We start from the raw sequence: 15,818 nt of genomic DNA on the forward strand, positions 1-15,818 counted from the left end.
ACGACTTATTGTTTGCTATTATCCATGTTAATTCCCACTTTTGTTGCAACAGATATATGCTATAACACTTCAGAGTGATTCCTGTACCAATACTAGCTCCTAGGATTATCTTCCCAAAGCGATGACATCACCTTTAACTTTATGGCTAAGATAAAAGTGTGGAAAACTTCAAAGGCGGAAAATATGCCTGGTGTAGAGAAATAAAAGACTTATTTACCATTGAAATCTTCATCCTGAGAAGTAGCTGAATGACTCTTTTTTGCAATTCCATAAATAATTTTCTCAAAATTGTGACCAGTATTTCTAATCTTTGCTAAAAGTATAAGAAATAGGCAAGTACAGCTGGAGTTGTTTGGTTTACAAACATAAAAGAAAATCGATAGTGTGAGTCCTAATGCCTTTTTTTTTAAAGTTGGATTCTTTCAGTATGTTTTTAAGAGTAAGAAAACTTTACAAAATATAAATGAGGCAATTTAAATCTTCTTTCTGAAAAAACAGGGTTTGACAAGAAAATTTTAAAATGTATTTTGGTCTATTAATTCTACCCTATTTTTCCTTTAACTTCATAATGTCTAGTCTAATACAAAAGAGGTTAGTAAAGTATAAAAATCCATTTATAAGAAAACTGAATTAAAACTTCTGCTAACCAGAGAATACACTTATACACGGTCCACTAAACAGACACATTTAGTAAAAACTGCCTGCAGTCTTTAATGAAAATAACCAAGGATCTAGCTAAGGAGGTACATGTAGATGAAAACCTGAATGGAAATCACATAGCAGTAAGTGCCAGAAAACAGCAATGATATGTCAAGTTTCTTCTTAGCTAAACTTAAATCTATGAATGCCAATTATAAACATTACGCCTACAACATTTTTTAAAAAAATCAGTAATATCAAGATGAGTCACGTTAATTACAAGGAAAGAGGAATCTTAAAGCTGATCAGTATGTGAATTCTCACTCTAAGACCCCTTAAAATAATTAGCTTCTCCTGTTCCTGTAATCTTAAGAGTGAACACTAATCTTAGAAGGACAAGACCTTAATAATATTAGCTACCATGATCACTAACTACATTAGTCTTAAAGCAGGATACTTTCTCATTCATCTCCTCTCATGAATAGTATAAATGGAATCTTACACCATGTTCAGGAGAAAGAAACTAACTCATCACACGTGGAAGGAATGAGTGAATACCCTAAAAAGTGCCCAAAGTCATACAAAACATCATAGGAGGATTTTCAGTTTTTACATGGATAAGATGTAACCATAATAGTAACTATAGAACAGCACGAATAACATGAACAAACATCCACTTCTATATCTTATAATTATGCTGAAATTTTTGCTGAATGCATCAAATAACTAATAGATACATGCATTAAAACGAGCATCCTCAACCTATCAAGAGATTTGACAGCTGTGTAAGTACTCGTGGCGTCCTTTTCAGAGAACAGCAGATAGCAACGGAGATGCTAATGTATCATACTACATTCATTATGAAATCTGAAAACTCTCAGTCTTAGGAGGAAGGTTTGAATAAACGAATATGAGTAGAAATTGTCAGATTTTGGAATATGAAAGGCTCAACCACTGATGACAACAATTTTACTCTGTCAAGGAATCCTAAAGTAAATTCAATGGATAGAATATTAAATGAATGCATAATATCTGCAGAAGAACACCTACTAGTATTATTTTCAAGTGTATTTAAGTTAATGCCTCTATAAAATAGAAGCAGGAAACTGTTACTTCTAGAATAATGAGACCTCCAAAAGGATTTACAGGCATAATGCCTCTTAAGAGTCCAGTGCTGGTGTGCCAACTCCTAAGCCCAGGGTGGATTCACAGTCAAGCTGGTCAGTGCAGTGGCTCTGAGAACAAACATACCAGAGGGACAGTAATGCTTGCCAATGGCCACATTCCTGAAAACAAAAGATGTGTGCCTTCAAGAAAAAGATCTTGAAACAGCAGCATTTAGGATATAACTGAAAGCAACCTAGTCCAGAAAATACAAAGGTTCTGAGATGGAATAATAAGACCTGAAGTTTGAAGATTCTTGATTCTTAATTGAGTGCTTTGTAATCTAGGAAGGATGGCTAAGCTTTGCTATTATCATTTTTATTCTATGAAATTAGGTATCAATATTTAAAGATATATACAGTAAAATATTCTGAAAATTCAAAATACCATAAACACAAGTACTTCAAAAAGTTCATGGAAAAATGGAACTAAAAGGATAAGTTTATTTTGGTGCAAAAACAATTTTGAAATCTGTGCATACTCTTTCCACAACATATATTTTCCATGTGTTATGAACAAAAATTTTGTACCAAAATAAATTTATCCTTTTAATTCTACTTTTCCATGAACTTTTTAAATTCCTTTCACATATTTCATTATATTGCTGTCACTTTGGTGAAAATGCCATAAATGATGGTGGAGTCAAATGGTAGATGGTCAATTTGAAGTCTGTGCAGCTAACAACTCACCACAAAAAGCAAACTGTGTTTTCAAAAACTTCTACACAAGCTGACGCAGAGAAAACTTTAAATGCATGCTTGTGAATTTGGTACATCTGCATAATTCCAGAACAGTCATTCCAGCAAAACCATTTTTTTAAAGACTTATTTAAAAAAAAGATTTATTTATTTGAATGTCAGATTTATAGACAGGGATACACACAGACACACGGAGGAGGAGGGAGAGGGAGAGAGGGAGAGAGGGAGAGAGAGATCTTCCATCCACTGGTTCACTCCCCAGATGGTGGCAATGGCTAGGCCAAAGCCAGGAGACAGAAGCTTCATCCTGGTCTTCCATGTGGGTGGCAGGGGCCCAAGCACGTGGCCATTGTCCTTTGCTTTCCCAGGCCATTAACAGGGAGCTGGATCAGAAGTGGGGTAGCTGGTACTCAAACCGGTGCCCATATGGGATGTCAACCCCATAGGTAGTGTCTTAACCAGCTAAGCCACTACGCTGTCCCCCAGGGAAACCTTCTACACTTATGGCTTCAACAGGCTGATATGGATTAAAACCACAATCATGACAAATATGTATACCTGAAAGCCATCATCATTAAATACAGACTATGTTAGAAAACGCACACAGACTTGAAACATGGCTTTCTAAAATTAGTATTCCTCTTATCAAGAGCAATATGTAAGCTTGCGGACATGTTTTAGCTTAATGAATAAAAAATATGTTCCCTTTTACAGCTGTGTTTAAATAAAGCAATGAGGCAGCAGCTCAGTATGGACATCCATACATACATATATGTGCACACACACTGAGCGAAAATGTCCTTCATATTTATCTTTCCTCTTTCATCTTCATATCATTACACTGAGAAGCTGCAGTCTGCCGTCTCAAATAGACTTTGATTCATCATCTTCCTGAAGGTGTAAATCAGAGATCTCGCCTTATACTAGAGTGTATGTCCTTGAAAATTCAGTTTGAAAAATCTGGATCAGCTAAGAGTTACTTTCTGGGGTATATGCCTGGCTAAACGGTGACCAACTCAGATCACTTTCAACACAGAAATATCTGCTGACTATATCAAAACATGAAATGGAAATCTCACTTACTAGGAATTTGCTGAAAATCACAATCTGGTGATCCTAAATGAAGACACTCAACTCATTAGAGGAGTACCTAGAAGCCTCTCAACAGTTTTTTGTGTATTATACCTTAAGGGGCTCTTAACCCTTTTATGCCCAGTGGTTGCAATTTGTGGCAATGTATGGGTTCATGGGGTACAATTTTTTTTTAACAGAAAATACTGGAGTATAAGGAATAAACAAGACAATAAGTGAAGTGAAAGAGCAAGAGATCAACAACATCAAAACAAGGCTGCAACTCGGAAGGAAAAATCAAGAGGCAGAGCTCCTAACAGAGCTCTGCCGTGGGGCACAGACGTGGGATCCATTCTTCCCCTCTCCTGCACAGAAGAAAAAAAATCCTGGGAGTTAGAAGGAATGACATTTCATGTGGTGAGTGATTCATTTGAGGGCTCTAAATTCTCTTGATCTTTGCTTCTGAAGCTTGAGGTTTGAAACCCAAGAGCAGGTGGAATCTATAAAGACTGCTGATTGCCATTCCTTAGAACATTTGGTAAAATAGGCTATTTTTAAAATTCAGCAAGATGGGCGGTGATTCTTCCTAAAACAAGTCTGAAAGGAAAATTCACCATTAACCTCCTCCTTGCTGCTGGAAGCCATCTCTCAGAGTAAGGGGCACTCCCACCCCATTTCCTAGGATGAGCACCCCGAGCAAGTCTTACCCAGGACTGTGATGGTGGTATAACTTTCCTGGGGGGGGTCGGTGTAGAGCTGGCAGAAGTATCTCCCTTCATCAGAAATTGAGACGTTTGTCAACGACACTTTGAGTTCACTGCTAGAAAAATTCAGCAACTGAAACCTGCTGTCCTTCAGAGCTGTGAAACAAAACACAGAGAGTCAATGATTGGGGGCAAGACAACGGAGAGTCTGTTTTCCTTACATGAAGTGAGGAAAAAGAGGACTCGAAGGGCAGCTCTAGAGCAGGAAAATGTATTACGTCTCACTGTGCTTTCTGGGTACTTCTTCCTACAACTTGAGTTATTATTCTGGGCTTTTGAAATTATTACATGTAGATGAATAACCCTGTCCAAATGAAACTCATGCACATGGGTGCATGTCTGAGTGCACACACACACACCCTTTGCACAACTGCATAAGCCATTGGTCTTTAACATGTACTTGTAAATTGTTTCAGTTTTTTTTTTTTTTTTAGTCAGACATAGGCAAAATGAAAACATAAGGAAAGGGCAGGTCATGAGTCCCCAGACACAGGGTGCAAGGCCCCCATTAGCTTTCTAGGAATTGGGACTTCAGGAACAAGGGCCTACCGGTTCTTACACGGCCTCTAAAAATCCAAGGCCTTAGAAAGGAATGGCTCCAAATTATGAAAGAGGACTAATAATAATTTCAAAAGCAACATGAGAAATAATTTTTAAAATGTTACATAGTAGTATAATCCTTTTTAACTTGGGTACATCTTAATATAGCTGATATGATTTTAGAGCTGTCAAAAGCAGATAACCTAGGCCCTACACAGGCCTTAAACTGGTCCTGCAGTTTTTTTAGCTACGTTCAGCTTCACTGTATGGAACTGATTAGGTATCGAGCCGGCAATCAAAATCACCAAAAAAGCAATATATGTGGGTTTCTGATGTATTTCAAATGTTCTCTTTTAAAATCCTTTAATAATTTTGGCAAAAATTAGCTTAGCATGCAATCACAAAAATTCAGTTTAAGAATAAAAAGCTGGCTTCTTTCCCTTTTAACCCCTTCATCCTCGTATGCTCCTTAGGTATATCAACTCTTTCCACAGGTCACTCCTGTCCTAAGGCATTGGGGAGGAAAAGAGACAGGCAGCCAAGAAGGGACTTGCTTGACATCTGCTTTGATTAGGTGTCAATGTTCTCAATAACATTTTTTTAGAAAGACATGATTTCTGTTCTTGCCAAGCCCTGACACTCATTTGAGCCATTTCTATCATACATAATCTGGTTTCGATTATTGCCCTTTGTTATATTACATTTGGAAAGCCTTCAGCATACAGATACCTCCACATGCCACAGTCTACAGTGAGAGGACATTTGGTTTTGTCTTTATAGGCATAGATTGCTTTGGAAACTTCAGTCTTCAACCCAAACAGATTACCTTTCAGAATGCTATATTTTCCTTGCCTTCCCCTATTTGAGTTGTTTGTGTCAGCTAAGTATTTGGGACTCAATTGCAATTCACCTTGAATTACTACAATCAATTCCTATTGCAAAGTAAGACTGCCTTACTTTTAAAAGGGACCATTCAAGGTTTCTATTAAGTAGAAAGATTATGATTGCCTGTCTCTTCTTCCCTCTAAAGAATCGACTAAACTTTAAGCATCTAACATTAAATTAAAAGAAGGTGGCCTTAGCAATCTCTTCATCAAGACAACGTGTAGGAAAAAAAGTTGCCATCTAATACCACAGGGGTGGGAACTTACGCCTGAAGTCCCTGAAATAAATGGTCTGCCTGTTGGGATTCAGCAGCTGAATCACAGAGTCGTCACTCTTATTGACTTGGCAGCTGATGGTTGCAACTTCTCCCTCGATCACTGTCACGTCTTTCGTAAACAAATTCTGTCCATCACCTTAAAAAAAATGGGGAGAAAAAAATTCAGAAAAAAATTCCATCAATGATAGTTAACTTGATCAATTAAAATGAGAATTAAACATAAGACAACAATGAACACAAATAGCAACATGTGGTATGGCTCTAATATCTTTTCCTGTAGTCCTTAATAAACTGAGTCTATTTATCGAGGAGAGACCTAGAGATAAAATACAGCTAATCCTGGACTTGACTCGCTCTCAAAAGTTGTGGATATCAAGGTTCCAGCCTTCAGTGTTTTGTTCTCGTTGAGTGGTAGACAGAGGCGGTATTGGAGATCAGAGTAGTGGCTTTTGTGAGGAGTTGAAGCTCTCACAAATGGAATAGGGAGGATACGTAGAGTCACCCTTGGCTCACATGCCCTTGAGCGAAGCTATCTGGTCATCTCACAGAAGACTCAAGGGGCCACTTAATAGAAATAGGGAGGAGGGTTCAATAGTCTCATCTTCTTAGCGGATGCTGACATTACCAACGCATAGGCAGTTTGGTTATTCATTGTGTGGGAGGGAGGATCGAACTGTGACTCTTTGGAGTCTCAATAAAATTCTGGGAAGGCTACCAGTTCAGTATACTCTCAAAAACTCAAACCTTCACGACTCACCCCAAACCCCAGGTTGCCCTGAACCCACCTCTCTTTTTGCAAATCACCCCCACCAGCCATCTAGAAAATCTCTTTCAGAATATGTTAAAAAGTCCAGGCTTTCAGATCCACAGATAGAAGGCTATCTTCAGATCTGCTCTAGCTTGTTGCTTTGCAGATTAGTGACAGCAGCCAGGGCATCTCCTAAATGTCCTAAATGATCCACAGCACAGGTAGGAGGAGAGGAGAATTCATTTCAGAAGCAAAGGACGAAGCAATTGTCCAGTGTCCAATTTTGTACCTGGTATGGCAGGGCATATAGGAGAATATAGCGTTGTCTAGCCTCTAAAAAGTTGCAATGTGGGTGAAAACTAATACCTATTCTCTACTCACAGAACAAAAAGTGTGGTATAGGCAGTGGAATCAACAGTGGAACAGGAAAAAGAGAGAGAGTGCTTTCTAGCTGTGTGAGCTCAGGAAAATTATTTAAAATCCCTGAGCCAGTTGTCCATTTGCAAAATGGGGATAATAATTAAAAGCTGTCTATAGAGCTATTGGAGGAATTAAGAAGGATGATATAAAGCATTTAGCACTGTTTCTAGCTTCTCATAAAAACGAATAAACAGTAGTCACTGCTATCACCATCACTGTCATCGTCGTCGCCGTCATCATCATCATCATCATTTCTCTAGCTGTCAAATCTAAACATTTATTAAGACATTATTATGTGTGAGAAGTAGCAGGCATACAAGAATGACGGCTCAAAGTTTCTGTTCTTCAGGAGCTCTCTCTGGCACTGCTATATATCACTCAGAATGGCTTACTCCCTCTGTTAGGAAAAGTTGTCACATTCAGAAACAAAGGTCAAAGATAAACACTAATCTAAAAAAAAAAATTGAGGCAGCATAAATAGAGATGCAATTAGAATAAATGCAGGATTTCCACCTGCTATCGCATTTCTGCTGAAGGATCCTTTTTTGGCAGGCCACCGTGGGGGAGTGTGAGAAGGGGTGTCTGAGATGGCTTTAAGCCAAATCCACCTAGAAATAGACCAGCCTCTGGCAAAGGATTAGAAGACAGGGAGCTGGAAGGATAAGGGAAAAAAAAATTATTAGAGCCACAGATAAACAAAAATTCTTGATGCTTGAGGAGCAAACCAAAATGAAACCCGACCTGGAGCTCCGTGATCCAGGGAATTACCCTGGGTGTGAGAACGCAGGCCCACAGGGCTTGTAGTGAGTGAGAGGGTACATTTTCCCTGGCTTGATCTAGAGTAGAGGCTTAGTGGGCTGAACAGTGTTACAAGAATAACAATAAAGAGAAAAAGTGATCAGAAAAAAAAAAAAATCAAGGGATGCTTATTTTCTCCTCAGTGGATTACTGTGACAAACACAGAATTCAGAACTCAGCTGGAGGGAGCAGTTTACTCCCAGACTTGAAGAGAACAAGAAGGGAATTCCTGTCAATCAAGTAAGCTTTTCCAGGTGGATCTGCTGGCCCTGAACAGAAAGGACAACATCCTTATATTCTCAGGGTAACCCAATCTGGTAAGAAAATTAAGGAAAAGTTAAGCTGCGCAATTCAAGTACTATCAGAGTCTTTGGTCCTGGGACATGCAGAGACCAGAATACCACAGGGAGTCCTAGTGGATTGTGGGAGGGATTTCTTCCACCTAAAGGAAGTTTATTAGCAACACAAACAACAATCCTCAATTTATTAAAAGGTGCATGTGGGAAGGCTGCCTGTTGACAGCATTAAACCCTGTGGCATAAACCAAGGCCTCACAGCTCACGACCATCTTGCAGTTACCGGAACTTAAAGCTAATTGCAATTCAATTATGCTGTGATGGAATATTTCCTGTGGAAATAACCAAACGCTTTAATTTTTAGCTCTTTATTTGAAATGCTAAGGTTAGCATATTCTGGGGTGGGGTGGGGTATTTATTATACTCTTGTTAAGGCTGTAAAACATTCACATAGGGAGTAGGAGCAGAGAATTGACCATGACTTAGTGTTGTAAGCACAGAATATAATAAAATAGAATCAGATTTTTTTGTTTGTTTTTAAAGCATCTAAACACTCTCAATTATTACTGATAATTAAGTGATGTAAGACTAGATTATTCTAATAGGTCACTCCTGAGCAAATAATTCAGGTAAAATTTTGTCATTTGCAAATGTTTGCCCTTGCTGTGTTCTGGCACATCATGTGCTCTGCTGTGTGGTATCATTAACATTGCTGCTTGATTTTTTGAAATTGCTAAGACCAACTTAAAACTAAGTGTCTCAGAAAATAACAATTCCTGGCTGTGTTAATATGGTTATAATACTAATGCTAAAAGAGTTTTAAGTGATAATGAAATAGTTTGCTGAGCGATATCAAAGTGCCTTGGCTCATGGTAGTGGCCCAAAGATGCCATTCCATAAGAATCACCAATAAATTATACAGGTCAGCTGGATGGCAGTTATATTAAACAGAGCTCCAAACACGGAGGCCCCAGAAGATGGCTGCAGTGGAATAATAATGACCTATTTATTTGAGGCAAAGGAAGTGAATGACAGTGATGAAAATATGGTATGTATGTCAGTTCTCTTAACTGCCTGAAGCCTTTATGTAAAAATAATTTCTGCTCACATCCTCAAATCTTTCTTCCAAACAGAAGGGTGCACTGTGACTTGATAAATCTCCCCTTGAAATAGATATCACCACAATTAGGTTGTCGTAAAACACAATTTGATGTGTAGCAGAAGGGTATAAACAGGCAACTTCCTTGCCTTTCTTAAAGAATCCATTTTTAAAAATCTGCCTGATTTTCTAAAACCCAATTAGCAGATATCATGTTAAGGCAAAAATAGTACATATACTGGGGAAAAAAACAAATAAATACAATATACTGTAGCCATTCAATAAGACTGTTAATTGCAAGGTAATTTATTGTGAGGGTGGAATGATGGCACATATAGATATTTTTTACTGCCAGATTTAAAGACAGAATCAAGTTGGATTTCCATGCACAACAGCAACTATTCCCCACAACTTCCAGACTTACTCTATAGTTCTAAGTATAAACCACTGGTATAAGGGAGGCCCACTGAGGCAAGTCTCCTGTAGTAAACTGGAAGTTGCCAGGGCATTCATCACAATGAAGAGAAAGCTTGTGATGTAAAAAAAAAAAAACAAAAAAAAAAACAAAAAAAAACACTTTGATCATTAATAGCGACAATTACAGCCACACTGGTGAGGGCCAGAGTTGGAGGTGGGGATGTTATGTGTACATCAACCCCCTATGAATTCAATTTTCAATTTGCATGGTTTATGGATTCTTTCCTAAAACTTCATTTTGTTCTAAGCTCCATTTAAAGAGCATTGCACAAATGACTAGCATCGACTGGAAACTTCTCAATCAACAACGCAGCCACCTTGGGGAGACAATGGGGCAAACTGTAAAGCAAGAACTTCATGAGAAACGGGGAAGGGAACAAATGTTTTTCCAGTGCTATGCACTGTGCTGGATGCTTTACAAACTTTTCACTCTCAAACTCCTGTTGCTGTCAGTATCCCACTCTAAAGATTAAAAACAAACAAACAAAAAACCCCCAAGCCTCTGAGACTGAACTAAGTACCTGATGTAATTCAGCTAAGTGACCAAGCTGGTGTTTGAACCCAGTTCCCCCAGGATTTCCAAGCCCATACAGCTTGTACTTTGTTTCACTGGCCAGCGTCAGGATCTGTTGCCACGGTTCTGTTGGCTCTGTCTTGGAAAATTTACTTGTTTTTAAAGAGGGTTATTTCCTTATGAGCAACTTCTGATTTTTTTTATTGCCATAATTTATCCAGAACACAATTACACACTTCAAGATGAGAGAGAGACTGTCCTGAATGTAAAACACCTTGTTTACTACTGCTTCCTTCTTCCAGTGCTCAGCACACTCTGCCCCTAGAGAAAGCCTTTATTGCCAGTGCATGCCGGGCATTTGCCAGCGTGGAGAGCTCTCGCCCCCGCTGCCTGGCTGTTAATAAATAAAGCACTTCATTTACACCAGGGGAGTCTCTCCAGTCAAGTCCATAATACAAGGGCGAGTCATAGCTACAAGAGAATGCACCTTCTACTGCGGCACAATGTAAACTCCTCTGACACCTAGGAGCACTGGCGACGGGCAGAGTCTGTCCAGAGAAAGCACCTGCAGTCCTGGTGCCTGCTCCTCCCAAACCAACATCGGATTGGGTAACTTCTCCCCCTCTCTGCTCTATGGAAGATGGAACCCAGCATTAAATCATCACAGTCATGTCGTCGACATAGGCAGGACTAATAAAAAATGCTGACTGTGAAAAAAAAAAAAAAAAAAAAAAAACGAAAAACAAGCCAAGCCAAGCATCTTGCACAGTTATTGCTTTAAAAACCCCACAATAGTTCTTGAAGGTTTTAAACAAACGAAAGGCTCAGCATTATGCACTCTTTCCCTCCAAGAGGCATCTGGGCTTGAAAATTTCAAAGCAGCAGAAAGATCTGCCTGGGTTTGGAAACTTTGCTTTCCAGCAGGATGCAAACCCTCCCTGCTCTGGCAGCTCCAGCGGCTCCTGCACACAGTTATTTCTGCTGAATCCTGGTTCTCACAACCCTGCTCAGGAAGTGCCCAGCTTGCAGCCTCTACCTCTCCCTGCACAAGACCACCATCGCCAGCAGAGGCACTACAACGCCTGCGAACATTTCAGGGAGCTAGCACAGACTGGAGTACATTTCAGAGAAAGAAAAAAAAAGTAAGATTTTGTTGAAACCCAGAGGGAAAAATCTTTCTAACTGCATATGTTCCCCCAAGTCAACGTAAACACAGTGTTCACTACAAATCATTAACAAAGCCATTAAGATTTGATTTCTATCTAAGCAATTATTGTCAGCATATTTTGTACATTTCCTTTGAAAGACTCAATCCTATCTTTCAATTCATTAAACTGTTCCCTGCATTTACAGAGTTTTATATCAAATCAGAAACCTATTTGAATTAATAAGAATTACAGTAAAAAGTAATTTGAAAATAAATTATTTGAAGTTCAAGCCGCGAAAGCTTTTGATGAAAGAATTTAGTTCTTTTAAACATCACGGTAACATTTTTTAGTCTCCAATGTGCAGATGTGAGACAGTGGGAACCGATGCCCAAAAAGTGGTCCATCAACTGCGGATCAAGGTCAAGGGTGAGACCTCTTCAACACAAATACAATTCTTTATTTCTAAGAGGGGCAATATTTCAACCTTTGTGAACACTTGAATATTTATTTAAAATCAAAAGCAATCAATCTGTCTGCTGTTTACAAAGCTTTGCTTAACCTTTTTGATCCTCATCTGTGTTTTGCTATCCCAAACAGTAAAGTCGAATATGTTGATTATCTGCTCCAAGAATTGTCTCCTTAATGGTCAAAATGATTATGGATGCACACCACACAGACCATAAACTTAGAGATTATATAAGCTAAGCCAATTCAACAAATAATGGAGGGGAGAAGCATATGTGGCACGGGCCCTTCTGAAATCCAAGGGAACCCAGAGAATCAATGCTCTCACTTTAGGGACAAAGACATTGAGGCCCAGGGAGAACATATGCCTAACCATCACAGGGCAGGCAGGAGGCACAGCCAAGGAGAGTTCAGGTCTCTGACTGAGTCAGCAAGGTATTCCTACTCAAGGCTATTTCTAAGTACATGTTTTGTTTCTAGATACAAAAGCAATATCTGCTTAAAGCTCTTATTTTTTTTGAGGGGGTGGGGATGGGAGATCTTCTGATGTAGCATTTATAACACTGCATCCTATGGCATGGAGATAGTCAGGGTCTCCTAAGACTCTCCTGCAATATAATTATTGTTGTGTCACTGGAGATCATGGCAGAAAAAAATACTGGATTTAATCTAATCTCCTTTTATAATCAGTAAAAGGTGAGGCAAATTTTTGAATGGCAAGTTAAAGAGTAATCTTCTTTAGTGATGGTTTTTTTCTTCAATTAAAATTGTTGACTTCTCCTGAATACAAAACAAAAAATATCATCTGACACAACATTAAGCTATTCATGAATATTCTGTATACACATTCTTGTTTAGTTGACTAATGGCAAATTAACGTTCTCTATTTTAGCTTAAACACATGCTATAGGTATGTTTGATTAGCATTGAATTCCAGAAGCTGATTACTATGCATGCTTTGATTATGTAATTACATAATAGAGTATAATGGCTCCTTTGGAGTCATTATGATCTATATGGCAAATATGTTTCAGTTTTGCTATAGTTTAAATACACGTTGAGATGACAGCTCATAACAAGGTTCCACTTTTCAGTCTTATCAGCTAAATGGGCATTTTCCCATTCATCCTAACATCTCCTTGACACCAATTAAGGCCTATTGTGTCAAACTGCATACACTTTTGAGAAATTCCCTTTGTTTTCTTGGCATTCAAAAAAGGACATTAATTTTAAAAGCTGTATTAAGCAAAAGGCCTGGCTTTTAAAAAAAAAAAAAGGGCTGAAATTCCATCCTTCATCCACCCTTTGAAAGGTCTGCAGGGAATCACATTTAGTTCATTAATCACTGTTCAGACAACCACACGGGGGTTAAAGATGGAATTTCACCTTTAACTCCGAAATGCACAAGAAGGGAGGACAGCCAAGAATACTGATGCTGATGGTGGTGGCTCGCCACGGTGCCTGCGGCTCAGGGCCTCACGGAACATCAACCATACCAAGCTACACAATGGCGTTCTTCTGAAAATCGTTTTTCTTCCGGTATCCCTTAGATTTTGAAGTTCCTTTGGGGACAGGTACTATGAAACAGCACAGCAAGATTTTTCTTCATAGTCCCTAAACTGGATTTTTGATGGGTCTAAGGCCAACGAAACTTCCCAAGTGAATAGATTTTTGATAATTCTACTCTGAACTCATGAACTGGAAGGCAGTCAGGTTTTAAAATAGTGGAAAAAAAGTTTATTGCAAGGAATTATGTAAAGTTTCTTGTGCTCATGAAATTTTTTAATCTCAGTTGTAAGAAGAGTTATTTCTGCTTTTCTGTCTTAAGCGAGAACAATCCCTTACCCCATGTAGAACCAAAGGGGATGGAACTCTTAACTCTGAAAATGAATAAGCATCAAGCTTACTGGTCTATCTTTGCGTCTAGAGTTTTCAACATTATGGCTGTGGAACTGGGGTCAAGCACAGTCCAACTTGCATTTACATAGAGGATGAGCATCTCTTTTGTGAAAAGAAAATGTTGATTAGATGTGTGAAAACTCTTTTCAAGGAAGATTGTGACAAAAGAAAGTAGTTAAAGTATCCATGGTTTTGCTATTTCAATTTCAACCATCACATTAGCCACCTTCCCTTTAAAAGACTGAGCTTAATGGGGCTTTTAAATCAGAGCCCACCTTACTAAAAGGACTAAGCAATTACGAGGCTTAAGGTCTGAGCTGCCCGGTCCCTTAAAAGGAAGAGGTGTAATTCACTCTATAGAATGTTTATGTGGACTGACATCCATCCACTAAACTTGGAAGATCTGAATTAGCTTTTCCATTAAAATTCACTTATCAAAGAAGCTAACGGCAATAAAAAAAAAACAGAAATAAAAAAAATACACCATGAAAGATAATAATAAGTACTGAATCCTTTTGCTCTTCACACTGAATGGTGAAAACCCTAGATTTTTATTCTCTTCTCACTTCTTTTCATCCATGGACAGGTTGTATAACCTTTCTGTTCATCAACAAGACAGTCTTTTTTTTGGGAGAGAAGTCAGCCTAACGTTGAAAAAAAAAAAAAACAAAAAACAACCTCCCTCCCAGTGGACAAGCATTATGAGAACTTACAAAGAGAGAAAAATTAGAGCCCCCCTCCAATAGAAAAGTCAATGCTTTATTTGTTTGTGAGATGGCATTGAAATCACCTTGTGGGAGAGTCATTTTAAGCCTGCTAAATCTGCTTAGACACTCTTGGGAGAAAGGGGGCTCTTAAAAAATATTAATTAAAGAAGTAACTGCAGACATCCACGTTGGACTTTGGAGAAGAACAATCTGAAGACAGAGGCTTCTTATAAAACTAATTGTGTTGGCAAAGCAAGCGGTTTCTTCTCAATGGATCTGATTCTATGATGCTCATTTATGGCAAAAGACGAATAAAAGAACAATTTACATTGAGCTGCTTCGGTAGCAATTCAAAGCTGGGTGGTACTCCAGTATTTCAAAAAATATTAAGTTTCTTTTAGGTAAAATGGAGTTGTGCTGAAGGCCAATTATTGATCATCCACATCAACTACTTTGCTAATGAACTGATGATATGATATTACATTCTCTGGGATATATTAAACGATTGCTTTGCACAGTGAAAACTGGTTGTAAAAATTCCACTGTTGCAAGCATGGACTACTGGAAGAAAATCACATTGAACAAAAGATGAATTGTGTAGATGGCAGTTGACAGCTGATGAAGCACAAACTCTCACGTGGTTTAGTGTGGTGGTCATGGGCCCCAAAGCCAACTGAAGTCTAGGGTAACAGGAACTGATTCTTTTTAATTCATGTACAACCAAAAAGCGTTTCCAAACCTACAGGCTATTCGCAAGGAAAACAAAAGGTTTACATGCTTGAGATTCAAAAAATATATATATAAACCACAAAAGAAGACATAAACCTTAGGTTCTACAATTCCTGTAAAGAACCTGAACTTCGCTCCTACCCGGGGAGATCTTAGTAGCTAAACCACTTATTACATACACTGTGGCAGCCTCTGGTGAGCTCTTGCTTTGTGGGAAAATATATTGTTGCCTTTCCCTAATCAAATGAAAAGAAAAATTCAGGCTCCAAAGCTGAGATGGCTGACTATACGATGGACACTTCTACTTAACTGATACTTCTCAATTCCCCCAGGCGCTAAGCAGACCAGAGATGTGGATTGCTCACCACACTTGCCATTGTTAGCAATTCCTCTACAGAATTCTTTAAATTGAATTTCCTTACAACCACAACCTTAAGCCTCAAAGGAGATGGCACATGTCTGGCTCTTATTTTTAATACC

General features: G+C 38.6%; 1 protein-coding gene across 11 annotated transcripts in view; it reads right to left on the reverse strand.

Annotated features, from left to right (window-relative positions):
* Positions 1-15,818, reverse strand: part of CADM1 (cell adhesion molecule 1) — a 351,944-nt gene that overhangs the window by 65,356 nt on the left and 270,770 nt on the right. For all 11 annotated transcript variants that reach the window (XR_016220326.1, XR_016220321.1, XR_016220320.1 and 8 more), the window contains exons 2-3: positions 6,028-6,174; positions 4,280-4,432 (exon numbers count right to left, since the gene is read on the reverse strand). Coding sequence is in view for 8 of the 11 variants with exons in the window: in XM_089312863.1 (XP_089168989.1) it covers positions 4,280-4,432; positions 6,028-6,174 (300 nt within the window). In the remaining 3 variants the exon portion in view is untranslated. The remainder of the gene's footprint in view (positions 1-4,279; positions 4,433-6,027; positions 6,175-15,818) is intronic.

Source organism: Oryctolagus cuniculus, chromosome 1, assembly GCF_051225735.1.
Source record: "Oryctolagus cuniculus isolate XC-2025 breed Fujian yellow rabbit chromosome 1, ASM5122573v1, whole genome shotgun sequence".
NCBI classification, from domain to species: domain Eukaryota; kingdom Metazoa; phylum Chordata; class Mammalia; order Lagomorpha; family Leporidae; genus Oryctolagus; species Oryctolagus cuniculus.